Below are 27,703 nucleotides of genomic sequence, written 5' to 3'. Positions count from 1 at the left end.
TTTTTTCAGCACGAGTCGTACGTTTATCCAACGAGGCTTGCCGAGTTGGATAAATACGACGAGTGCTGAAAAAATCGAGTTTTGTAACGAGTTGCATACAAAGTTTTTTGTAATTGCAAAAAATATCCAATCAGTATAATTTTCTCTTGTTTCACGAACATGTATCAAGAGCAACCACGTGCCATCATTCATACGCGTCTGCGTGGTGCTTTTGTTCGGTCAGGTAGGCTATGAAAGGGTAGGTGTCAGAAATTTGCAAGGTCCCGACGCGTCGTCGTCATGCCAGTCATACCGCATCATGGGCAAGTAGTTTCAGCTGATGTTTCTATGCCGATCTGCTGCAGTTCTAATCAGAACCTGAAAAGTCCTAATTCGGATTAGAGCTGCTCAGAGGATGTAGATGCAGCAGCTGTGTCTACGGTAGCCGCGAAAGTTACCGAAAAGTGGGTTCTGGCAAAGGTGCCGAAAAGTTCTACTTTTCAGCACTCTAAAGAGTGCCGAAAAGTAGTACTTTTCGGCACTTTTGTTTTAGTGAAGAAAAGTAGGCCGTTTTATCATTGTAACCGCGAGTGAAAAGTAGGGGAAAACGCAACGCAATTACAAAAAAATCATTTCGTCATATCTAAATTCAATCACCTACATCTCATTTTAGAAGCGGAACCTGAGAATATGATATATGAAAAACTTGTGCGGCTGGACCAGTTCTGCAAGAAAGTCACGGAAAAAACGATATTTTTCGAATATTTAAGGTTAATGTCACGGACTACCATGCGGACTACCTTCACGGTGAATATCATTTGGCATTTTTCAAAGGTAGGCCGTGACGGTTTTTTCGTGACTTTCTTGCAGAACTGGTCTAGCCGCACAAGTTTTTCGTATACCATATTCTCAGGTTCAGCTTCTAAAATGAGCTTCTAAGCTGTAATAGGTGTTTGAATTTAGATATGACGAAATGAATTTTTCAGCACTGGCATAGGATATCTACCTACATGAAATACCTACTATTATTTTTTTTCAAAATCTGCAGCAGATACCCAAGAGGTGATGTGGGAATCGACCCACTAAAAACTCATTCTCTCTCTTCCTTACCTTCGCGGTACGCCCGTTAAGTCAGGGACAGACTGGTGGTATTCGTACCATGGTACAAGTTGTTAAGAAAATTATTCCAAGCCTATCTTGATTGAAGACAATAATCAGTATGAAACTCATTTCAAGATAATTGTACCATGGTACGTACACCACCAGTCTGTCCAAGGTTTTAGGGATGACTTCGAGAAGGGGGGCCCGTACATGAGTACACTCTAATAGTAAGCGTTCCACTAGCTACCGCCTTAAGTTGTTCACTCTCCCCTGGAGGCTCGGGTCCTGGCTAGTACTTAGACTACCCGTTGAACTCAAGCTCCTGGATGGGGAAGGGGGGCCAACTCAACTAGCTCAACTTGCTAGTGAAATACTATTCATGACATTACCTAAATGTCTAATGTCATTGGATCACACAGCAGATACTGCACAAGCCTTGGAATTGTCAACATATTATTCTTCTTTTGAAGGATATAAAACTTTCCAGATGTGCAACAATTTATGCTGAAAAAGTCGGTATATGTTTGACAGTTTGACGTTTTCTTAATTACTGAGTTTTCGGTACTTCCGAATCATTACTGAGTTAACTCTGCTGTTCAAAAACCCAGTAAAATTTTACCGAGTTCGGTAATCAAATCTGAGTGTGAACGTGCCTCTGGAGCCGACCTATATGTATAGTTGGCCAACTGCCCATGGCGCTCACATCGTCTAATCTAAAGCCTTTTTGTTCGAGTTTGACGTTTGCCCACTACCGCCACCTCGTTGACCGAGACGAGACTCGCGAAAAGGAAAAAGCAAAATTCACTTCGAGTAGCATTTTCTTGTCCTGTGCTGTCAAAAATAAATTGAATACAAAATATTTCAATGATTATTGTCGTCGCGGTTGAAACCCGAAGTTTCCTCACACGCGACAATCGAATTTTCTCCAAATCCATACGCGAAACCTAACATCGGACGTAGTGCGCTGGGCAGCGGATCTGACCCTCTTCCAGCGCACTTTGCCCGACGTACGTCCGACGCACGGTTTGGGAGTAAAATCGAGTTTCTTGTGTCAAAAATTTCGATTTTCAACTGCACGAACAATACTTTGCTTGGCGATTGTTGGCGATGCAAAATTTCACCTCAACATGATTTTGGCCGTGAATGGGATTCAGTCACAGTGCATGTGAGATGATGCGGTCACGTACGTGTTTGATCCACCAGCCCAAAACATAATGTCAACACATATAGGAAGAAGAAAAAATAACAAACTGGAGAAAAAGAAGACCGTCTTCGCGAGTCTCGTCTAAGCTAACAACTCATTCCTTCCACAGCTCAATCATAGAGAACAGACATCCAAGCTAGAACAAATTTTCTCTCGAAAGCGATGTAAGAACTCAAATATTTTTAGCGTTGACAACACTAGCACCACCATACAGCAAATTGCCACAATCAGTGGTGAGTACACATATCTAGATAAGTTTCATATTCACCACTGACAACGGCATGGGAACTTTGCGGTAGCAGCGCCGCCACGGAATTGCCACTTGTGTTGCCATTTCAAATGACCGTGAAATTCCTCACACAGTTTTGGAATTGGACTTGGATGTCTGTTCTCTCTGGTTCAATACACCAAACTAATCTCCCACTTTTCCAGGCCTTGAGGCCACGCAAAACTTATTAGCTGCTGGGCTAAAGAGGTTGCAATGCATACTCCCAAACGAGTATTGCGCCATCTTGTACCTACATCAATAAATAAAATAAAATAAATTTTGTCCCTGTTTTTTATGATATTTAATCCATAATATTTATACAACCATTCTAAGGGTCTGTTCCAATTGGCGAATTAAAAATAATTTTCACTTAAACTTGACAGTTCGAAGGAAATAATTCTTAGGAGAACTGTCAAGTTTGAGTGTTGAACTGTCAAATTTAAGTAAAAATCAATTTTAATTCGCCAATTGGAACAGACCCTAAAAGCAATTTCAAATAATCAGCAAGGCTCGCGAGCCACAGATTGAGCCCCACTGAATTATTATTATTATGTTTCCAGTTCAAAACCGAATTAGCGACATTTTTGCTTTTACTTCCGCTGCTTTTGTCTTGCGTTAAACACAATGTCGGAAGTGGGGCGCTGTATAGAATACCAGGTGTACAAAACAGCGCCCCACTTCTGACATTGTGTTTAACGCAAGTCAAAAGCAGCGGAAGTAAAAGAAAAAATGTCGCTAATTCGGCTTTGAACTGGAATCATAATAAAAAATTAATAATTATAGGAAAAATATTTTCCTGAGAATTTTAATCTGTTGAAAGTGTCTTAATATGGTCTCAATTCTGTCCCACTGTGCGGTGGTCGTGGTTTTTTTCAAAACTGTCGTGCGGTGTAATGAAATAGTGGTGTAGCTGCCAACACCTCCTCTCGTCGATCGATTTGACAGTCGCATCACAGTCCCCCCAAATCAAAACAAACTTCATTATTTTTGTGCGTGGTGTGTTAAAAATCTGGAAAAGAACTTGATTTTTTTCGCGAAATAGTCGTTGAATCCCTCTTAAAATTGTGGTAAATTCGTAACAGTTCCATCTCCATGGAACCCACACCGAGTTCCGATCCAGCTCCAGAGCAAAAAGCCGAAAATGTGGCGGAAAATGCCGAAACGACGATCGAAGATTCGGAAGCCGACCGCAAGGAGCTGGATGATTATGTTGCCGAGATCAGCGCCAAATACGAGCAGAAAACGCAACTACGCTCGCAAAATGTGAACCCGGAACGTCCGCCGGAATCGTTTTTCACCAAATGTGATTCAAGCTTGAAGAAAAATACGGCGTTCGTCAAAAAGTTGAAGCAGTTCACAGCTTCCCAGCTGGACGGCTTGTTGAAGGACATGGCCGGGCTGAATCTGACCAAGTACATCTCGGAAGTAAGTGCCGCGATTGTGGAAGCCAAGCTGAAGATGAGTGACGTGCTACCGGCCTTGACGCTGTGCAGTAAACTTCACCAGACTTACGCGGAATTCAGTCCGAGCTTTCTGGAAAACTGGCAGAAGATATTGCACGTCAAAGGAGGAGAAAAAATTGGCAATCCGAGCAAGATGAGGGTGGACTTGAGGTTCTACGCCGAGCTGGTTAGCGTTGGGATCTTCACTAATAAAGTTGGGTTGCCTTTACTTGGGGCATGCTTGACCGCTTTGATATCGCAGGATAAGGATGAACACAGCAATTTGTCTATTATTCTGTCGTTCTGTCGACATTGCGGAGATGAATATGCCGGGCTAGTGCCAAGAAAGATGCTGAAGTTGGCTAAACAGTTCGACGTAACGATTCCTTCGTCAAATTTACTCACTTCAGATAAACAGCAAAACCTGAGGAACATGCTGAAAGACTACTTCCAAACGCTTTGCGAGCATTTGAAAAATGAGCACAAACAACTTCAGTATGCAGAGAAATCCAGAAGAAGGATGCTGGAATCTAAGGGAGAGGTTCCAAATGACAAGAAAGAGCAAATCGAAATGCTTCAAAACAGTTATGATAAACTTCTAACATCCGCTCTAACCATGGCGGACCTGCTGAATGAAACACTGCCAGAACTCACCGTAGAAGTAGAAGCCTGCCCATCAGAAGGGAACGTAATCGATAGTATCGGAGATGAGCAATTTGCCAATTTGGATCCATGGGGTGATGAAGACACGCGCAATTTCTATGTCAATCTGCCGGATTTGCGACAGTTTCTTCCCAACTACTGTGGCAAGAAGGAAGAAGTCATCCCGGACGAGCCGGCTATGACAGAGGAAGTTCTCGACATGGAAGTCGAGCAGGAACACGAATGTGAAGAAGTGGGAGACCCTCCTTCGGAAATCTCCGAAACAGCAGAGCCGGAAGAAGAGCCAACAACGGCTCCCAGTACCCCACATCATCACGCTAATCGGGAGCACTTCGAAGCGTTTATCGGCAATCTACAAAATTGCGTAAACACCGAACTGATTGACTCGGCAGCGATCGAATTCCTGCTCAACCTGAATACGAAAAACAACCGGAAAAGGCTCGTCAAAGTTCTTTTTGGCGTACAGCGGACACGTCTGGATCTTCTCCCAATGTACGCCCGGTTGGCAGCGATCATCAATCTGGTGTCGGCTGACGTGGCCGTTGATCTGTGTCAGATGTTGAAGGTGGACTTCAAGTACCAGATCAAGAAAAAGGATCAAATCAACATCGAAACGAAGATCAAGGTAGTACGGTACATCGGGGAACTGGTGAAGTTCGGACTGTATAACAAGATCGAGGCGTTGTTTTGTCTGAAGTGCCTGCTGCTTAATTTCCAACATCACCACATCGAGATGACGTGCGCTTTCCTGGAAGTTTGCGGAGTTTACCTGTACAATTCGAAGTAAGTATAATTTCATTATCTACTAAAAGTGATTTAAGCTAATGCACTTCGAACGGAATCGCTCAAGTAATTTTCGTTTAGTGCATTATTTTTCCGTGACCGGAATGGTCAAGAAATTTAACACAGCGAGCCCCATTTGATTTGACGTTTCGTTTCAGCTCCGTACTAGAATCCGGAATAAAGCGACGCCTTATTATTTCTTGAGCGATTCCTTGCCTGAATTTTCCACACATCGAGATAGGCCAACAAATTTCTTGCGTTCTGCGTACCCATAAGTAGCTAAGTCTAACCTGTAGGTCTCAGAGTTGACCTCAAATCCTTCCCAACCAAGCTGAGTTAGGGAATCGCGCCACTTGGGCGGTGGCTTCTATTTTCGTCTGTTTTCCGCTATAACTCAGTCAAATTTGAACCAATGCCAAATGATATTCACCATGAATATCATTGGGATTTTTCGAAGGTAGCCCGTGACATTTACCTTAAATATTCGAAAAATAGTAGTTTTTCCGTGACTTTCTTATAGAATAGAACTAGCCGCACAAGTTTTTCATATACCATATCCTCAGGTTCAGCTTCTAAAATGAGCTATAGGTGATTGAATTTAGATATGACGAAATGAATTTTTCAGCACTGGTTACATCTGTTTGTCTGTGGCGCTTCCATTCGTCACTGTCATCTCGACCGGCAATTTAGCCAAATATTTTGGGGTACATATGAGGAAAATGGCACACCAGAAGTTGCTCCGTAACCAGCAAAATAATCTAGTAACTTACTCGGTAAAGTTTGCTCCTGATCGCTGCCGCTCACCAACTTGTGTCCCTATTAGGCTGGGTCAACAAAGTCGATTTTTCGGAACAAACCTTTTTCGATTCCTTTTAGCGTACAAAGCAAATGAGCAAAATTTGGGGAGCGATTGGTTGCTTCTCCGTATTCCGCATTGCGATTGAAATTTGTATGGAATTTAGTATGGGAAAATGTACTTTTTTGCATTTTACTCATAAGATGAATTCTTTTGTCTAATACCATGTAACTAAATGACGTTAAAGTAGGGGAGGAAGGGGTAAGCCCGTCACCTTAAGCATTGGGATTTTTTAAAATTAATGTAAGGCTTAAATGGATATTTTCAGTACGCAGAATCTTTGATTCATTAGTATTTTATAAGATTTGTGCATTACAATTGTCAAAATATGTTTATTCTGATGAACAATGTACATAACACAACCGTATTAAATATTGATGTTTTTAATTCAATGCGGGTAAGACCGTCACCCCTATGGGGTAATGCCGTCACCTAACGGGGTAAGTCCGTCATACCTGTTTTTCAAGAAAATTTTGAGGATTTCAAATTGAAAATATTTTTGATGTGTAGTAATGGTATACCAATCATTGTACATCTGTCGTTTTGTTATTTGAAACAGGTTCTGGAGATCCTATAATGGTAAATTTTAAAGTATATGCAACACATAAAATCTTTTCAGAAGTCATTCGTTATCAATAAGATATATATTTTTTTTGCCTAAATGAAATATTTGGTTGAGGATCATTTGCCCAAATGGCATTTCCCGAACACCATTTGGCCGAAAAGATAATTTTTACCGAATATCGAAAAAGAAAAAAACCTTCTTAAGCGATCATGACCGTCCGGGAATCGAACCCATTACTCTCACCATGGTCGTGCTAATTATTCGTGCGCTAACCGCATCGGCTATATGCATACTCGAGTGTGGCGCAGTTTTGGAATCAAACAGACAAGCGTCTCGAAAGGTTAAAGAAGGAAAAATCTCTGATAGAGTGCGGGCAAATGACATTCGCCAAATAGAAAAATTAAAAATCTCTGATGAAAATATTGGCAGTTCCCACGCTAAATGATTCTTTAACGGTTATCAAAAGAAGAAAATAATTTGATGATCATAGCAACTAGAATATCAAAAAATTCTTCTGAATAAGAAAAAAAATGGATAATCTATGTTACAAGAAGGGGAAATCTTCGCTGACCTTTTTAGAAATCGCTTTAAGCTCACTTTTGATTACCTGAAGATTTCCCGTTCCTCTGAATTCATCCGAACATTATTCGACCAACCAGCATTCGACCAAACAAACTATTCGGTCAGATGGCATTTGGTCAAATGGCGTTCGGACAAACGACATTCACCAAAATAGCTGAACATTTTTTTATATTTTGTGAGTAAAAGACATGTACACAGTCATACATCGATATAACAGAAATTTAACCTTGATATAACGTTCGGCTCCGTGAAGCGTTAAACGTGATTGTGTCTCAAATAACTGAACTAGATAATAGTAATGTTGATCTTTATTGTCAGCCCTTACGTGATTCCTTGAAGAATCACTGGAAGGATACCTGAAGAAATCCCTAGAAGAATTCCTGAAAGAATCCCTGGAGAAATCTTTCAATGATTTTCGTGTAAAAAATCCTGGATGAATCTTGACAATAGCGATCCTTACAAAATCCCCGCGAGAATCACTGAGAATAATGTTCTTAGAAGTTTCTGAAGGAACAAAAAGAATCCAAGCAGAAACTCCTGGGGAAATCCTAGTAGATTGATTGGATAAATCACCGAAGGAATTAATGGAAGAATCCCTAGAACAAAATACCACAGGAATTCCAAGAGAAACCCATGTAGAAATTTCCTCGGTTGTTCTTCCGTTTGTAGTTGCGTAGCACCTAATAGAAATGCCTAGTCAGTTCAACAAACATCCGTTGATCCAAAGAGCTTACCCGAAAAGCCCACTTTTTCTAAATTACACCGTAGTTCCTGAATAATTGTCGAAACTGACCGTTCGATGAATATTGGCACTAAAGAATAGTACAGATGGGAATACATAATTAATGAAAGTGAATTTCTGCACTTGTTTTGTAATCCAGAGGCTAAATTCTACCGACGAAAAATTACATCCGCCATTGGTGTGACGACGCGTGTGTTTGTTTTGTTTATTTACTTCGCGTTTGACAGGTCAATGTTGGTATCATGTGTCTCAAAATAGTAGAAATGGTAAAACCGAATGAGGTGTGTGGCCAAAAAGCTACTAAATAACTGTTTTCTGGTAAAATCATTGAGGTGACGGGCTTACCCACCTGACGGTGTTACCCGCCTTTCCCCTATAGCCTAGGATATGCCAAAAAACTTTGCCGAAGACCGCGAGTGATCCAACACTTGCGAAAAAAGTTATAACGTACAGATTGCCAGGTGGTGCTTAACATTTTACATGTAAAGGAATAACATCAATAATAAAATCTCAATTTTTGGGCTAAGTTCCCGAGCAAAGTCTGACAGCAAATCGAAAACTTATTTTGATGTTGTGATATTGCAAATTATGATTACTCAGGTTGATGTCGTTTTGGTCGTTTTAACGGTTAAAACATCAAAAGTGAGAGCAGAAAAATGTTCCTGTGACAGCAAGTTGAAAACAATTCCTGCTATCAGTGATGGCAAATTGATTACTGTTTTTGCTATCAGCGCGAAAAAATGGAAAAATCGTTAAATTTAGAGTTTTTTTTTGAATAATATGGAAACCTAAATGCAATACGCTAATTGCACTGATGGTATATCATTAGGGGCTGTCCATAAACCACGTGGTCATTTTTTTGGGACTTCTCAACCCCCCCCCCCCCCCTCCGCGTGGTCATTAGTCCATACAATTTTTTTTTCTTCCATACAAAATGGTCATTGGCCGAGCCACCCCCCCCCCCCCCCCCCTCATGACCACGTGGTTTATGGACAGCCCCTTAGATGCTTTATACAAGGTCGCCTAGAAGTTTTGAAATGACTTAAAAACTTAAACATTTGTAATTATTTTAAATGACAGCAAAACGATATCAAAATTTGAAATCGAAATTAATCAAGTCAATCTGATATCAAAATATGATATCAATTTGCTGCTGATTACAAATCGTGCTTTCGATTTGCTATAATTTTGTTGTTAGACTTTGCTCGGGTTACCAGGCGAATAACTTTTTTCAAAAGCGACTGATCTTTTTGCGGTCTTCGGCAAAGTTTTTCGGCATATCCTAGGCTATACTTTAACGTCATTAGTTATATGGTATTAGACAAAAGAATTCATCTTATGAGTAAAATGCAAAAACGTACGTTTTCTCACACTAACTTCCATACAAATTTCAATCTCAATGCGGAATACGGGGACGCAACCAATCGCTCCCAAATTTTGCACAGTTGTTTTGGACGCTTATATAGATCGAAAAAACTTTGTTCCGGGTTGGTACGATCAAATTTAAAGTTTCTCCATACAACGTTGACCCACTCTAGTCCCTATTCTGTAACCCTGCCTGTAATTTTCCTGTATCCTTTGAGTCTCCTCATCAAGGTATTGCTGACGAAGTGCAGGGTCCTCGACATGGCAGAATAAACAACGGTGATATCTATGTGGAGAACGAGCGGGGTAGCGGGGTGAAAGGCGGTGCGATACGTTTGGCAAACCTTACGCTTTGTACCACATTTTCTAGTTATTCGAGCCATACTCCATACTCGATGACGTTCTCCTGCACATTACTGGAGGTCGTCCTTAGCATCGAAAACTCCGATTTATTGCAGGTATTCTTTGAGCATGGCACCATGTCTGATGTCCGTGGAAATCCACCTGTCTTATGGTGCATTTGATGCGGGGTGAATCTTTTTAGGCCGCAGTTTCTTCTGAAGCCCGTAAAGGGCACGACTTCCACTATTGATGAGCGTTCGTATTTCACGACTAACATTGTTGTTAGCCGTCAGTAAGGATCTAACCCCACGTCTCCACTAGACAGAAATGTCTTGCCATTTTGCTGCCAGAAAGAGAAAACGTAACAGAAATGATCAACACCGCTGCTTTCCATGCAAACAGCGAGAGAATATTTCTGACATGACACATCTGTCCAGCAAAATGGCAAGACATTTCTGTCTAGTGGAGACGTCGGGTAAGGCAGACACATTGCTTCACCTCGACAGTATCAACATGTCGTGACATTACGACATTGCTTTCTAGACGGATTCGGTCGATGCATTCACCACCAGTCCGTACTTTGCTGCTTCGCGTTTCAGGCTGGTGTACAGCTCTGCCACTATCCCTAATGTTCTGATTATTATTATTACTATTTATTTTGTTGTCCTGCTTTTGTACTAGGCGCGTTAATGTTTTTGTAGCTCCAAGAGAGTGGACTGTATAGACCGAACAGGGCTCAGCGCAAGCGAAATAAAAGTCGACCGCACGCGTGAGCTTCTGAACAATGAACTGATTTATTTCTTCTCTTTCATACACTGATTGAAAATTGCATGTGCGTTTGTGGTTTGATCTACACTAGAACAAATGGACTTTTGAAATCTAATACGTTAACATCTTCCCGGCCTTTGAAATGGCCGCATTTCAAATTTCAGGTGAAGGCTCCTCTTCGTCCATTGGCAGCAAGCACAGGTACTTGACCGCCCGTTTGATGATCGAATCCTTGGTCTTCAAAGTTACCACTCGCACGTGGCCGTCCTTACCAGGATGCAACTCCTCAACACGCGCAAGGTTCCATTGGAGTGGAGGGAGATTGTCGTCTGCTATGAGCACCAATGCGCCCACCTTGAACTTAGTTGTCTTGAAATCTCGTTGACGACGTTGAAGCTCTTGGAGGAAATCTGTTGACCAGGTCCGCCAATACTTCTGCTTGAGATCCTGTAGTACCTGCCATCGGGACAGCCTTCCGGGTTTGACGTGGTCATACGATGGTTCGAGTACCGCTTGGAACTCCCTGCCGATCAAAAAATGAGCCGGCGTGATCGCAGTCAGATCATTCGGATCGTCGGAGGATGGAACCAAAGGGCGCGAATTCAATGTAGCTTCAATTTGCGCCAATACCGTCGCCAGCTCTTCATATGACAGTTTGTGATCCGCTAAAATTGGTCGCAGGTGGAATTTAGCCGATTTCACCCCGGCCTCCCATATTCCCCCGAAGTGGGGACTACGGGGAGGAATGAAGGACCACTCGATGTTTCGCTGAACACAAAATCCATTCAATTTCTTCTGGTGCATCTCGGTGTTGAACAGATCGGCAAGTCTCGCTAACTCATTATTGGCACCAACGAAATTGGTGGCATTGTCCGAAAAGATCTTATTGGGTAGACCTCTCCGGCTCACGAATCGTTGAAGAGCGCCCAAGAATGCATCCGTCGAAAGATTCGATACTGCTTCCAAATGCATAGCCCGTGTGGCCATACACACGAAAACGCATACGTACCCCTTGGTCATCACACTCTTCCTCGTAGACACAGCCGCTCGCAGTGTAAATGGCCCGGCGAAATCTATTCCTACATTGGCAAATGGGTACGCAGCTTGCACCCTATACTCCGGAAGATCCCCCATCAGCTGAGTAGCTCGTTTCGGGTTGGCACGGTAGCAGGGGGTGCACTTGTGGATCACATCTCGAATCACATTTTTCGCTCGAAGAGGCCAGAATTGTTGTCTCACCACAGCAAGCAAGGCTCGCTGTCCAACGTGCATGTTGGTTTTATGCAGATGACGAACTATTGCCACAGTCACTGGATGTCTAGAGGGTAACAGAAACTGGTGCTTACTGCCATACGGAATCTGAGCGTGTCGAATTCGACCGCCCACACGTAGTGTATCGTCGTTTTCGTCGATGAAAGGGTTCAAGCATTTTAGTGGATACTTGAAATCTTTCTCCTCCTTCAATGCACGGATTTCGTCGTCGAAACATTCCTTCTGAGTCAGCCGCACAATCAGCAACAATGCACGCCTCATTTCATCAGCTGTAGGCAACCCTTTCGTAAGTTGCCGCCTTCCGCTCCTTATGTAGTCCGTGAAACGAATCACGTAGGCCATGGATCTCTGCATGATGGGAAACCGACTGACGCTGTCAAATATTTTCATTCGTTGGCGAGCGTTCGTGTTGAAGAGAGCAACTCCTCGCAGCTCTGGGATAACAGCTTCCTGAATCGGTGGAGGATCGTCAATTTCGCAATTCACTTTCTTCAAGCATTCCGGACCGGTCCACCAAGTTTCGTGTCCTCGCAGTTGGTTCGGTTGAAGCCCTCTCGAAATCAGATCGGCAGGGTTCATCTTCGATGGGATGTATCGCCAGTCGAACTCGTTGGTCAGCAACTGGATTTCCTTCACTCGATTCCCAACGTAGATCTTCAGCAAATCCGGAGATTTCTTGATCCAACAGAGTACTATCTGTGAATCGCTCCACAAAACCACGGACTCGAATTGAATCTCCATAGCTCCAATCAACTTCACAGCAAGACGTGACAACAGAAGAGCTGCTTGAAGCTCCCCACGTGGCGTTGTAACTTCCTTTTTCGTTCCTTGCTTCTTCGGTAATATTCTTGATTTACTGCAAACCAATCTCATTTCAGCTTTTCCGTCCCGGAACACCGACCTAGTGTATAGGCAAGCCCCGTATGCCAAATCGGACGCGTCGGAGAATCCATGTAATTCGACGCGAATGTAATCCCGACTCAGCACGCAGCGTGGAATCTCCAACCCGTTCAATGTTTGAAGTCGCTCGCGAAAATCCGTCCAAAGCTCCACAAATTCCTGCGGCAGAACATCGTCCCAATGGAGTTCAAGAAGCCATAGTTCCCGCATAATTAATTTGGCTGTTGTCAACACTGGCCCAAGGAAACCCAGCGGGTCGAAAATCCTGGAAATTTCGCTCAAAATCACTCGCTTAGTTAACTGTGCCGACGGGAGTACTTCTGCTATTCGGAAGGTGAATACGTCACTATCCGGATTCCACACGAGTCCGAGCGTTTTCAGCAAGCCGTTGATAGCAGCGTCGTCAATTACTCCAAGCCTTTCTCGTTTGTCTTCGGGGACCAATTCCAACAGCTCCTTTGAATTCGAGCACACCTTGTGTATGTCGAACCCACCGTCGTTCAGCAAGCCGGTCACCTGTCTCAGCAACTCCACAGCTTCCTCGAAAGAATTTGCGCCAGACAGCATATCGTCAATATAGCAGGATTTCTTCACGGTTTTTGCTGCCAGCGGATATCGATGTTCCTCTTCTTCAGCCAGTTGTCTCAGCGCCATGGTTGCCAGGAACGGAGAGGATGCTAGGCCATACGTCACGGTTTTCAGCGCATAGACCTTCAATGGTTCATCGTGATTGCTTCTCCAAAATACGCGCAAGAAGTCATCGTCGATCCGGACCTGCCGATACATTTTTGGAATATCCGCACTGATCGCATACTGGAACGTTCGAAACTTCAGATGAATGGACACCAAGTCATTCTGTACTGTCGGGCCAACCATTTGGGTTTGATTGACGGACACTCCTGTCGACGATTCCGCTGAACCGTCAAATACCACACGCAGCTTTGTGGTTGAACTAGTCGGCTTCAACACACAATGATGTGGCAAATAGAACACCATCGTAGGATCTTCATTCGGAGGGGGTGTTATTTCTACCATGTGGCCTAGATCTGCATACTCCTTCATAAAATCAACATATTGTCGTTTCAGATCCGGATCCTTATCCAGTCTTCGTTCAACCGCGTAGAACCGTTTCCGCGCCATGGTTTCGGTATCGCCCAGCTGCCCCTTCGCCTCGTTGAAGGGTAGCCGAACGACGAATCTTCCGTCTTCGTCACGCCGATGTGTTTCGAGGAAATGACTGATGCAAGCATCCTCGGAAGAATGCTCCGGAGCAATTGTTTCGTCATACGAATCAAAATACCAAAAACGTTCAAGTAACTTACCGACGTCGTCCTCGGTTACCATCGTACAGAGCGTCCCACCGACGCCGAACTGATTGGTTGGAATCAAGCCACTCACGATCCAACCAAGTGATGTTTCCTGCACAGCGGGCAAATGGTCTGCCAACTGCAACTGTCCGTGCTTGATGAGTTTGAAGAACAAACCCGATCCGATCAGGACGTCTACCTGACCGGGTACGTTGAATCCAGGATCTGCAAGCTGGATGTCTTTCGGAATATTCAGCTGGGCCGTCTCGAACTGCTGCATCGGTAGGTCACCCGTGATTTTCTTGACGACCAAGAACTCCAGACACGGTGACTCATATTCACTCACTTTGGATTTGATCCTCGCATGCACCTTGTGCTGAATGGCGATCTGGTTGCCGCCGATTCCGATGATCGTATAGTTGGCCTTCTTCCGTTTCAATCCCAGTTTGGCCACCATCGCTTCCGTAATGAAGTGCTTATGCGAAGCAGAATCCAATACTGCCCGGCATTCCATCTTCCGTTTTCCAGCACCCTGAACGAATGCGATTGCAGTGGCCAGCAACGTGTCCTGGTCAGCTTCGACGTTCGAGCAGAGGACCGATCCGCTCGTCGTTGGGTTTGTCGTAGGACCACCGACTTCAGCCGATGGTTTCGGTGCATTGGTTCTGGATGCGACGTTCGATTGCTGCAACGATGAATCCTCGGAATGCGATTCGGTAGGATGCAGTGACGTGTGATGACGTTTGCCACACTGCTTGCACGATCGCTCCGACTTGCACTTTCCCGTCATGTGTCCCTTTTCCATACAATTGAAACAGGAACCACTCTTGCGTAGTGAATTGTACTTTTCACTCAGATTCGCATTTTTGAACACTTCACACTTCCATATTTCATGGTCTCCCTTACAGTGCGTACACTTTCCATTTGTAGTAACAAGGCTATGCACTTTCGAGTCCGTTTTTCCAGCGGGACGCACTTGCTTCACCACTTCCGCTGTAGCCTTGCTACTACGGCTGATCTTCTCATACACTTTACACCTTTCTTTTAGAAAATCCATCGTCGACTTGAAATCTGCCAATTCGTTGTCCTTCTGGTCCAAACCCCACGCCTTGCGGGTCTCCAGGTCGAATTTTTTCACCAGCACGTTCAGGAGCATCATTTCGCCCAATCCTTCAACTGGCAGCTCCAGATTCTTTAGAGCATCGACATTCTTCGAAACTGTGTCGATAAGCTTCCGGAGTCCGGCTGCGCTTTCCTTGGTCATGGCCGGAATGTTGAACATCGCGTCGATATGCTTGTCAACGATCACTTGTCTATCTTCGAAACGCTCCTGAAGCGTTTCCCAGGCAGCATCATAGTCGTTATTGTTTATGATGTCCTGGTCTATCACACCGGCCGCTGCACCAACCAAGGAATTCCGCAAATGGTACAACTTGATGGCCGGGGATTCGGTGTCGTAGCGTGCCATCACATTTTGGAACATGTTTTTAAACGCGAACCAGTTCTCGAAGTTGCCGTCAAATGTCGGCAACGGCGCCTTCAAAGGCGGAACATACGGGTGGTTATGAACTGGTTGCGGCACCACTGGTTCCATCACATCTTTCACTGACAACGCTTCAATTTTCTTCGTTATCTGTACGTAGAGCGCACTGTACAGTTCTTCGAATTCGATAAATCGCATTTCTTCCGCGCACCGCACATCTTCACTGGTGTTTAGGTCATATATGCGATTCTGTAGGTCACTGTATTCCCCGTAACAACCGTCACACATTTTCAACTGCAGCTGCAAATAGTGCTTGTCTGCAGCCTCCGGCCTACCCAACGCGACCTCAACTCGGGTTAACTTTCTCGCCACAGTTTCTTTCTTCTTTAGTAGCACATCAAATTCTTCTTTTTTCTCGCGGGCTGCATCCCGCAACTTCTGTTGGTACAGCTGCTCGCTAACGGAAAGCACTCGCGACGGATCGTCTTCATTCCCGTCGGCGATGTTCACACCATCCGCCATATTTTTTCCTTTCTTCTTGGCGCCTTTCGGGGTATGTGTTAGCGCCATTTTGTTTTCGCGTTCGCACTCTTCGCTCAGAGACACGATCAAACGAGTACGCCAATGCGATGGCGTTCTTTTTCACTTCTCGAATCGTCCGAAAAAACACTATTTTCACATCGCGATTTCGCTATTTCCACGCTAGGAAACGCGATCAGTTCGATTTTTCCGATTTCAGCCACACATTCGGCTCGAATGGACCAAAAAATGTAGCTCCAAGAGAGTGGACTGTATAGACCGAACAGGGCTCAGCGCAAGCGAAATAAAAGTCGACCGCACGCGTGAGCTTCTGAACAATGAACTGATTTATTTCTTCTCTTTCATACACTGATTGAAAATTGCATGTGCGTTTGTGGTTTGATCTACACTAGAACAAATGGACTTTTGAAATCTAATACGTTAACAGTTTTTATATATATTTTTTTTTATTTTATATTTGTATTTTACAGAGACAGCCGCCTTCGTACTAATGTGTATCTCGAGCAAATGATGCGCCTCAAAACCAACACCACGATGGACAGTCGACACGCACAACAGGTGGATACGGCTTACTATCTCGTCAAACAACCGGAAGGAATGCGTATCCAGCGAAAAGTACGCCCACTATTCCACACCTACATTCGGCATTTAATCTTCGAAGAGCTAAACAAGTCCAACGTTGATAAGATGATAAAACTGCTACGACGCTTAGATTGGGAGGATCGTGATATCCACGACTACGCAGTCAAATGTCTTTCCAAGGCGTACAGCATCCGGTACCATTTAATACGGAGCTTGGCCGATTTGGTGTCCGGGTTGAGCTCCTATCAGGAGAAAGCCGTCGTCAAAGTAATCGACGCCGTATTCGAAGACATCCGAGCTGGGTTGGAAATTCACGACACCAAACTTGCCCAGCGGAGGATTGCGATGGCCAAGTATCTAGGGGAGCTGTATAACTATCGATTGGTGGAATCGAAGAACGTTCTGAACACGCTTTACTCGATCATATCGCTCGGTGTCAGTTCCAGTCACGACACGCCTTCGGAGGTGGATCCCCCGGGGAGTTTGTTTCGGCTCAAGCTGGTTTGTGTTCTGCTGGATACCTGCGGACAATACTTCACTAGTGCAACTAGCCGTAAGGGGTTGGACTACTTTTTGATATTCTTTCAAAACTACTATTGGTTCAAAAAGTCAGATCCGATTTTTACGAGCGATACGAATAAGGACCTCTTTCCTATCCTGGTTGACCATATGTATAAGGTACGGTTGGCTTTATCCAATGAAAAAATACATTTTTAATCCTAATGAACTTTTCTTTTATTACTGTCCAACTTTCAGGAATGTTTTAAAAATTTGCGGCCGAAATTAAAGCTCTTGACCAGCTATGATGCCTCCAAGGAAGCTATAGAGAATATAGCCAAGAAAGTATATCCCCAACTGTTCAGCCCCCGAGATGACGACGAACGCAGTCTTAAAACGATCCAAGAGAACGATACCGACAAGGATGACACGGTTACGGAAGATTGCACGTCGGAAGCATTTGGAGATTCGGAAGACGACGACGAGAATCCGCGCATTCAAAGAGGCGAAGACGACGATGGCATGGATGACGATATGGTTGATGATGAGGACGATGACGAAGGGGATCTGAATCATGACCTTGATACACTGCTTAAACCGATGCCAGTAGAAAAAACTGTAGAAGATTTGGAGTTTGAGAAGGAATTCGAACGGATGGCAACGGACAGTTTTCTGGAGCGCTTGAAGGAACCAGTGAAGCTCAACATCAAAGATATTCCGGTGCCGATTACAATGAGAAGCAGCGGAGCGAAGAAGACGTACGAGCAATTGCAGGTAATGATATCGTAATGGTTTACGCTTAAATTCTTGTATGTCTGAGTTGAAAATAAGTCTACGTATTTTATGGACAACGCCTTGCCATCTTGCCGTCCGAAGCTTGGTAGGAAATGCGAATGTTTAGCAGGGTTGTAGACAAACATGCAGTTGTTAATTTTTATTATTATTTTTATTTCAGGAAAACAAGGAGAAGTCAGACTCTGTTCCGTTTGTACTAATGGTTAGAGGTAAAGGCAAGCAACAGCAGTACAAATCCTTCGAAGCGCCATCGGACAGTCAACTGGCAATATACGTGAAAGATCAAGAGCAGAAAATGAAGGAAGAGAACGATAGCGTTAAGCGACTAACGCTGAATATCACCGAACGGCTAGAAGAGGAAGACTACCAAGAATCGCTGCTCCAAAGTCAACGAACACCGGCAAGTACCAAAATACGAATACAAAAGCCACCCAAATTCAAACATCCCAAGGGTGTCCCAGATGTTGATGCAATTTTCCATTAAGCTTAGCTTTCTGTGCATTCGGATTGTTAGTCGTAGTCATTAAACGAGTGAAAACATCCTAACTAAGGCTTGAGCGTGTCGTTGTGTCCGAAATCCTTTATGAGCAAGCAAATTTTATTTCTATTGCATCTAATACATCGAGTAACAATAATCGGTTTCTTACATTTAGAATGATTAATGGAAGTAGCGAAAGTAATCCGTTTACTATTGTAATAAATGTTTTTCAATATTTAATGGTATTGTTAACGGGGAACGAACGACGCAGGCCCATGCATTTTTCGCGATCAATGAACAGGGCATCAACCTTGAGCTTAAGGTTATTCTCCAACTGCGATTTCGTTTTCAGCAGCTGCTGGTGTTGAGCTTCTGCCTCCTGCAACTTGCGATGCAATGTGGAAACCGAGTCTTGAATTGTGCACACTTCCTCCACCAAACGTAGATGGGCATTATCGCTGGAACAAAAAAGGTGATGATTGAACTTTTTTTTTCCGCAGAAACAATAAAATCAACAACTTACCGGCACATTTCAATGCCAGGGCGATGTGCACGTGCTTCCAAGCGAGTTTGAGCCACTTTCATCGGATTGGATTTGTCGTTAACCGCTTTCCGCAGTAGCTCGATATGTTTTTCCACATCAAATATCTCTTGTTGTGTCTGTTAATGAAAATTGAATAAGGAATTATGCAAATTTGAAAACTATGTTGAAAGTTCAAAAAGACATACACCCGATTCTTTTTTTTGCACGGGTCTGGTTTTTGCTATAACTCAGTCAGTTTTCATCCGATTCTCATGAAATTTGTAGGCACGATTAGTACTATCAGTGTACAAAATTTCATGAGAATCGGTTCAAAGTTGACTGAGTTATAGCAAAATAATGACCCATGCAAAAAAGTAACGGGTGTACGGAAGTGTAACCATCTCAGCAGGGCACTTTTCAGCTATGACTCAGCCAATTGCGAACCATTGACACAATTTTTGGAACGCGGTGACATACGTATAGGGTAACGGTCGAATTTTGGACCCCTAGAGGACATTAGTTTGAATTTAAGCTAAAATCAAACATATTCAGAGGGTGTTTCACATAATGATGATGTTGGTATGACCGTAAAGGCCTCCACTGTCCGGCAAAAATACCCAGAAGGTCATTTCTGGATGAAAATTTGATGGAAATAACTGGTTTTTGAAGCATCAGTTTTTACTATTTTGGACACCCCAATGTATTTTGGACCCTCTTATGTATATATTTTGGACACCCGGTGTTTAAACCCGCTTGAAACTAATTTCGAAGAATCTGCCACTTGGATATGCTAGATCAAAGCCTTATTACATGATTGACGAAGGCTGATTAGAAGAACCACCATTACCACTTCGAAACCTTTGTCGTCCAACTTCTTCCGTAACTGACCTGGTATCCACGTGAAGGCTATACATCCTAAGATCTGTAATTTCCCTTCTAGACACAGTAACGCAGCCTCACACCACTTCTTTTTTGGTAGCCGAGAATCCAAAAGCATTGCACGAACCTTTTCGATGAACGTACGATTAAACCTATCAGCCACTTCATTCTACTGCAGAGAATACGCAGCCATCGCTCCAATCTGGATTCCTATCGCTTTGTGCCAATTATTCTAATTGAGCCATACGCCGTACCTTGATCCACCGTAAGTCTTGAAATATTCTTACCGAATGCTGTAACCGACATTCTTCCCGCGAGAGATCCGGATTCCGAGATATGTAGCTATTATACTAAAACTATTAGTATAAAGAACCTTTCCTAGGTTTTTTATACTAATAGTTTTGATAGTCGTTGGAGAAGATAACTACGTCGTCGACGTAGACAACGACGAACAAGATTCGATTGCTATCAACCATATGCTGCGTGCTGCATCAAGTGCCAGCGCTGCGTCGAGCTTAAGGTGAAGATATGACGAAGCAACACTTCAAATTCTTCAGAGCGCAAATCTCAAGAATTAAAAAACCGATTGCACTGCAAAGTTGATCGATTGGTCACCTCCAGCGGCTGACAAGTCGATTCAGCGCGGTGTGACATTTAGTTCTTCATATTTGTGTTATTCAGGAATTCCATATAACATTGGACAAGTGTAGAACTCGTCATCGTCTTCTTTATCCTTCTCGGAAGAGTGTTCGGCCGGAGCTCCCACGGCCGGCTTTATGGTGCCGAGCTCGTAGTCCAATTCTATCACATTTCAGTGCTTCACACAATTCGGCGGATTTGAAGTATGCCTGTTGAATACCTTCCGCACTTCCGGGTCATAGAGCCGATATTCTTTCGTGTTGACATCGTATCCAACGAAAATGCACTCTCGAGACTTTGAATCCAGTTTCGTTGCCGTTGTTTCCTGTTCCGAAATGTGCGATTTCCGTCAGATCCACCTTATCGATTAAGCAGGTAAACAGAAGTATATCCGCTGTCTAGTGTTATGCTTAAAAAATCACAGCCTCGGTCCAGAACGCCTTCGCCATTTCAACTCCGAACATCAGGCACAGAGCTTGACCATTGCTCTGCCATCCCGTTCTGCTGCGGAGTGTAAGGGTTCGTCGTTTGGTGTTGAATACCGTTCAGCTTCCGATAGGCTTGGTTGAAATACTCCATTCCGTCGTCTCAAGACGTCTGCCACCGATTTCGTCCTCAGGAAATATATCCACGTCTTTCGGACACGGTCGACGACGAAAACGAAACGAGAGATCAGTGATCAGCTGTACTTGCTGGACCGGAATGGTATTTTTCCCGGCACGACGATTTCAGGGTAGTTGACCCAACTCCAACGACGTTCTTGTTGTTTCTGTTTACAAGCCACCACGGTTCCATTTGAGGAATGGGGTATCGCGCCACTTGGGCGGTGGCTTCTATATTCGTCTGTTTTCCACTATAACTCAGTCAATTTTGAATCAATTGACTTGAAATGTTGTACACGAGTAGATACTATACCTATCTCACCACATTCCAAAAATTGTGTCAATTGGTTCAAATTTGACTGAGTTATAGTGAAAAACAGACGAATATAGAAGCCACCGCCCAAGTGGCGTATAAAACGCGAATGAATTCAATATCTCTGCTCAGAGTGAATGGATTTGAATGAATTTGTAACCATAACACTAGTTTACAAAATAAAACGAAAGTCGTGAACTTCTGTCAACGACCAAAATTTTTGAAGCACAGTATAGCACTGATTTCGAAACCGTGCTTCAAAAAATTTGAAGTAGAGCAGTTTTTGAGTTTTAGCTCAATATCGAGTTTTACAATTTTTAAAAATATAGAATTTACTAAAATTCAAATATCTTGCGTTTTGTTCAACCAATTTCAAATCTTTTTCCATAAATTGAAAGCTGAATACAATACCATTCGATCACCTGAATGCAGGTTTTGCGTCAGATTGATGAAATTCAAGATATTGGCGAGTTTTAGGGACGATCTCCTTAAATTTTTGCCAAATTTCCAAAAATATATGATGAAATGTATTTTTATCAATAAGAAAAAAACATTCTAAAAATTCTTTCTCGACGTTTATTTGACATATCATATGTAGGCAAGTTACAGTAAAAAATTCAGCTCAATCGGAGCATTGATCACGGAGAATGAGATGTGTGAAGTGAGCGACGTTGCTTAAAAATAGAACAAAAATCGATTTCAAATCATCAACCTTGTATGGAAAGTCGAAAAAAAATCTGCTCTACTGTAATTTTTTTCCTTTGCGTTTTCGAACTCAGGGCATGATTCTACACCAAAAATGATCATCAGCTTACCGAGTTCAAAAATGCTGTAAACTAGTGTAATTAATCGCGCCACAAAAAGCAGCCAATTCGACACCAACATTTCAAAAGGGCGTAACTGCTTTTGGAATCATCGCCTTCTTTTAAAGCTGTGGATCATGTGTTATGATTTCCATGTTTTTCACAACAAGTACCAGATGGGAAAAACTCTCCCCTTTCCGACAACAACGGTGATTTGAGTGTAAGGGAGGCAGTACGACCTACAGCTTTGAAAGAAGGTATTACTTCCAAATGCAGTTACGCCCTTTTGAAATGTTGGTGCCGAATTGTTTTGGTTGCGCGACATCAGACGTTGCGTTCCGTCATGTCGCGCTAAGTGCATTAGCGCGCGACAGTTACGCACTTACATGATAGTGCATATATATCCATCTCGCTTATCATAGATCGTTCCAAACAATGTTGAACAGGACCTTTAGAAATCGGTCCGAAAAAGGGGGTTTTGTAATATCCTAATCATTGTACTCAAGCTCTTTCCAAATTGGCTTTCGAGTGGAGCAGTTCAATTTAGTAAAAAGTGTTGAAATTATAAAACGGTCTTTGGGACCATACTTAAGTGGATAAAGAGGCCAGTAAGGCAAAGTGAGTGAGTTGAACATGCAAATGTAATTAAATCTAAACTAGTCTTTTCCAAACTTTAGAATTGCTCCAAACCAACAATTTTGGCCAAGTTTGGCAAAGAATAGCGCGAGTGATATAGTGTTGAGAACAGGTGTGTTAGACAGGATATGCTGACGACGAAGGTGCTAAACCATACATGTGTGTGCTCGAATCGTTCGAAGGCCATACCTTCGAACGAAGGTTTTTTTTTGTCAGTTCCAGATTTGGGACAGTTTTTGGAGTCGGAAACAGGAGTCGACAGTGGTGAAGCCGAGACGCCATTGGCGTTTCGCTCCGCGTGGGACTAACCCGCGCATACCCACACCAATCCGTGTCCGTAGGAGATCCTCGTCACCATCTCTGAGTAAGTGGACCCAATTGGGTGTAGTCCGAAGACAGCAGCCATTGTGCTGTTGTATCGGTCGTACTCACCGACCGCGGAAGCCGTAGGGATCATCAGCCACGATCCCGAGCCAGTGGCACCCGTCTATACCCAATTGATTAGTGCATGTGAAGTCCGTAGGGGCACCCGCCATATGCCCTGAGTCAGTGGACACAATCGTTCGTCTCGACCAAGCGTGCTTCGTCGGGGACCGTGCTCACCGGTCGGCCATCGTTCGTAGGAGTGCACAGTACCGCACTCTGAGTCAGGGGACAAGCCCGAACGGTTGCCGTATTTCCTCTCGACCTGCGGTCGAGCGCCATCTACAATTCGACTTATTTCCATCCGTCGCATACTCCAACCAAGCCTGTGATCAACTTTCAAGCCTACGTCAGCAAGCCAAGTGCAGTCCGGGAAAAGTTTCCGTCGGCGGCGATATTGGACGATACCGAGGTCGTGATCACGACACCCATCAAACTCTACGGCCTCGCGCGGATACCCGGAGTTTTTCCCAACCGCCTGCCGTTCCGCGTCACCAAATCGCATCGCTTACCGCCTGCACGCGGCCCAGCAAGGATTGCCACCCTGCACCATCGTCCTGTCGTCAGCATAATAGCAGGTTAGATCTTTTGCTTTCTCGCACATACACTCTAAAAACATACCAAACAAAAATGAAGTGAATATATGAACACCAAACATTGTTAAGCATGCACATTTATATAGTTTGATTAAGTCTGTGAGCCATTATGACTTGATGTGAGTGAAGCTCAATTTGGTAAGTCAGTTTGAGTTACGGTTTCGCTTAGTTTCGCCAATATTGAGGTCTGGTCAAGTTCAGCATTGTATAACTCGCTTTGGTTTCCGAGCTTGGATCGCGTCCGCCTAACCTGCCCTGAGACAGCTAACCGGGCAACAGAACGTGCGACTTCGCAACAGTTCCTTCAGAGCTGTTGGCGTATAAAGCGAGGTCGTTTTATCAGCAGAAAGGCTGAGGATAGTGACAGTTGGCCACTTTTAGTCAGTTGGTTAGTGTTGGGTGGTGGGGTTTCGAGAAGTCTCCTGAGCAAACACCTTCGTTTGTGTGTAACGTGTGTGAGAGCTAAAAGCTACATGGTTTTATTAATACATATACTTAAAGGTCTATGAGGAGTACATTTACTTACATCGGTCTCTTTTTCACCCACTCAATGAACCCAACAAGCTTATATGAGCAACAGAACAGATGTAGAATGCTATAAAGTATAATTATTTTTCATCAAGATTACAAATTCATTTTCATTAAATTCAGGCAACTCACGTTTTTATAACCTCAACTCTACAACCTATGCTCACTGACGAGAGAAAATCCACTTTTCGTAGGCTGATTGCCACCTAATCAAAGGTAGTTAGGATTAGTTTTATCGAATTCATATAATTCTAGGTTCACTTACTATTTTTAGCTATTGAAAATAAGAAAATAAAGCTTTTTAATGAAATAACAAATGCAGTTCACTTCATACACTATCGAGCATCACATCATTTTTCCTCTTCTCATTCTTTGACATCTACTGCTATCAGTTAACAGTGACAACTTCAGTTGTCACTATGACGTTTCTCCGAGGGGCGCCCCAATGTCGTGGTAGTCATATGGGATTGGTGCGAGCTACCGTAACAGTTCCCCGACCCGTAAGGCTGGTCAGGCATCTCCGGTCCAGTTTTACTCTCTGCTACATCCAAACGCGCGAGCTTTGACACTGGTCGATGAACTATTCCATGCACAGTCTGCACTACCACATCGCGGATTCGTCCATCACGCCCTACGATGACCTCGGCTACCCGTCCACGACTCCACCCATTTCGTACCTTCTCCTCGACTGTTATAACCAAGTCTCCAACCTGAATTGGCTTCACCTCGTCGAACCATTTCGTCCGGCGTGCGATTGTCGGGAGATATTCTCGTACCCAGCGACGCCAGAACTGATCTACCATTGTTCGACAGAGATTCCAGTCATTCCGGCTTACTTGCTTCGGGTCTGCTAATGTCTTTGGAGTCTGCGTCACACCATTCGAGCTCAGCAACAAAAAGTGATTCGGCGTTAAAGCTTCCTGCTGTGCCGTCTCCAAGGGAATATAAGTTAGGGGCCTCGAGTTCACCACACCCTCTGCTTCCAACAATACGGTAGCTAGAGTTTCGTCGTTTGGTGTCCGGGCACAATCCATCGCAGCTAGCGCAGTTTTTACGGACCGTACAAGCCGCTCCCAAGCCCCACCCATATGGGGTGCTCCTGGCGGGTTGAACACCCAATTCGTATTGGTGTTAGTGAAGGTTTCTGCTAACTGGCGATCAATTCGGTTCATCTCCAGCCTTAGTTCGTTGCTCGAGCCCACAAAATTCGTACCCCTATCGCTTCGGATTTCAACCGGTGCTCCTCGACGTGCGATAAAACGCCGGATCGCCATCTTACATGATTCTGCAGAAAGTGCGTGAACGACCTCGAGATGCACTGCTCTGGTGGTCATACAGGTAAACAGCGCGACCCACCGTTTGGCAGAACTACGGTTTACTTTTACGGCAATGGGACCAAAGTAGTCGATGCCCACGTATGAAAAGGGACGTACGTATGGCTGCAACCTGGCTGCAGGGAGTGGTGCCATTCGGGGTATCGCTGGAGTTGACTTCTGCATCTTACAGGTCCTACACTCATTAGACACTTTGCGCACGAGCGACCGCAGTTGAGAGATATGGAAACGTTGCCTCATCTCGTTAACAACGGTTTCGTTGTTCGCGTGAAGATATTTTTCGTGAAACCATGTAACTAGCAGCCGCGTCACTCGATGATCCTTGGGCAAGACTATAGGGCACCTCGTGTCGTATGATGCAAATGCTGCGGCGACGATCCGGCTATCTGAACGAATTACTCCAGCTTCATCCATGAACGGTGATAACTTGCGAATCGTGCTGGATTTCTCCAGGTTTACTTGTTGATTGGGCTTCTTGCCTTCGATGCTGCACAGAGTCGCAACTTCATCAGGATACTCTTCGATCTGGATCCAACGGAAAATTGTTGCTTCGGCCTTCAATAGCTCCTCCTGCGTAAGCGGTCCGTCCTGTAGTTGTTCTTTGTTCGTTGTTTGCTGCAAATTTCGCAAGTACCGGTGAACGTGTCCTACCGTTCGGTGCAAACGCGTCCAGCTTGAATATCGCTCCCATTCCACAAATTGGGGCGTTTTCACTTCACGGTGTATCAGACAAGATTTCAGTTCTTCGTCGGTAGTTTCAGTTGCTGGATTTGCGCTCGTTGTCCACAGTTCCTCTGGTAGATAAAGGTCTTCTTCACCACGAAACCAACGGCTATCCGAAGACAGTCGGGGACCCTTCCCCCACTTGGTCGCTTCATCTGCCACATTTTTCTTCGTAGGTACCCATCGCCAATCCTCAGGTTTTGACTTGGATAGAATCTCGCCCACTCTGCAAGCGACGAACTGTCGATAGTTGCGGTGGTCCGAGTTAATCCAGGCCAACACTGTCTTCGAATCACTCCAGTAGGAAACTTTCTCAATCACCAGCGAGTGGCCATTGAGTATGGATTTTGCCAAACGTACACCGATGACTGCAGCCATTAACTCTAGACGAGGAATCGAGTGCGCTTTTAACGGAGCTACCTTCGATTTTGCTCCTACCAGAGCTACCTTTATCTCGTCAGGAAACACCGCACGCAAATACCCCACGCAAGGGTACGCCTCTTCGCTGGCATCCACGTAGACATGCAACTGCAACGATACGATATCCTTCGCCGAATGCTGCGGGAAATAGCTGCGCGGTATTTTAATCTGGTCCAGATAGCGGAACAAATCAGTCCACCGTTCCCATTTTTCGAGTAATTTCTCCGGGATCAGTTGATCCCAATCAGTCTTCGCTCACCACAGGTCCTGAATCAGTATCTTGCCATGAATCAGGAAGAAGCATAATAGCCCCGCTGGATCGAACGGGCTCATAACTACTCGCAAGGCTTGTCGTTTGGTCGGGTGCTTTGCTTCCGTTGCCAAGGTAGACGAAAATGTGAAGACATCTTCATCAGGCCTCCAGTACATCCCAAGTACGCGTTCCGTTGAGCCGTTTTTATCTAGCTGGAGACACTTCTCCGTTGCTGGACCGCTTTCTCCGACTCGTGCTAGCACCTCTTTGGAGTTCGACAGCCAGTTCCGTAAATGAAACCCACCTTGGGAATGGACGTACTTGACCTCTAGCGCCAATTTCACAGCTTGTTCAACGTCGTCAGCGCTGTCCAAATAATCATCCACATAATGCTTCCGAATTATAGCGTTTGCTGCGGCCGGATATGCTTCTGAATATTGTTCGGCGTTTACATTTTTAACGTATTGTGCCGAACATGGCGAACACGTTGCTCCAAACGTGGCCACATCCATCAAA

At 44.2% G+C, this 27,703-nt stretch overlaps 2 protein-coding genes across 4 annotated transcripts in view; one reads left to right on the top strand and one right to left on the bottom strand.

Annotated features, from left to right (window-relative positions):
- Positions 1–3,502: 3,502 nt before the first annotated feature.
- LOC109406901 (regulator of nonsense transcripts 2) lies at positions 3,503–18,583 on the top strand. Its single transcript, XM_029861937.2, has 4 exons — positions 3,503–5,440; positions 16,633–17,422; positions 17,501–18,016; positions 18,198–18,583. The coding sequence occupies exons 1-4, from the start codon at positions 3,645–3,647 to the stop codon at positions 18,519–18,521; spliced, it is 3,426 nt and encodes a 1,141-aa protein (XP_029717797.2). The 5' UTR covers positions 3,503–3,644; the 3' UTR covers positions 18,522–18,583.
- A 157-nt stretch (positions 18,584–18,740) lies between these two features.
- LOC109427791 (tektin-3) overlaps positions 18,741–27,703 on the bottom strand; it is a 59,145-nt gene continuing 50,182 nt past the window's right edge. For all 3 annotated transcript variants that reach the window (XM_029873973.2, XM_029873974.2, XM_029873975.2), the window contains exons 5-6: positions 19,039–19,175; positions 18,741–18,973 (exon numbers count right to left, since the gene is read on the bottom strand). In XM_029873973.2, the coding sequence (XP_029729833.1) occupies positions 18,745–18,973; positions 19,039–19,175 (366 nt within the window). In that variant the 3' untranslated portion in view covers positions 18,741–18,744. The remainder of the gene's footprint in view (positions 18,974–19,038; positions 19,176–27,703) is intronic.

Source organism: Aedes albopictus, chromosome 1 (genome assembly GCF_035046485.1).
Source record: "Aedes albopictus strain Foshan chromosome 1, AalbF5, whole genome shotgun sequence".
NCBI classification, from domain to species: Eukaryota; Metazoa; Arthropoda; class Insecta; order Diptera; family Culicidae; genus Aedes; species Aedes albopictus.
The sequence above is the reverse complement of the archived record's forward strand: the minus strand, read 5'-3'. Positions and strand labels throughout refer to the sequence as shown.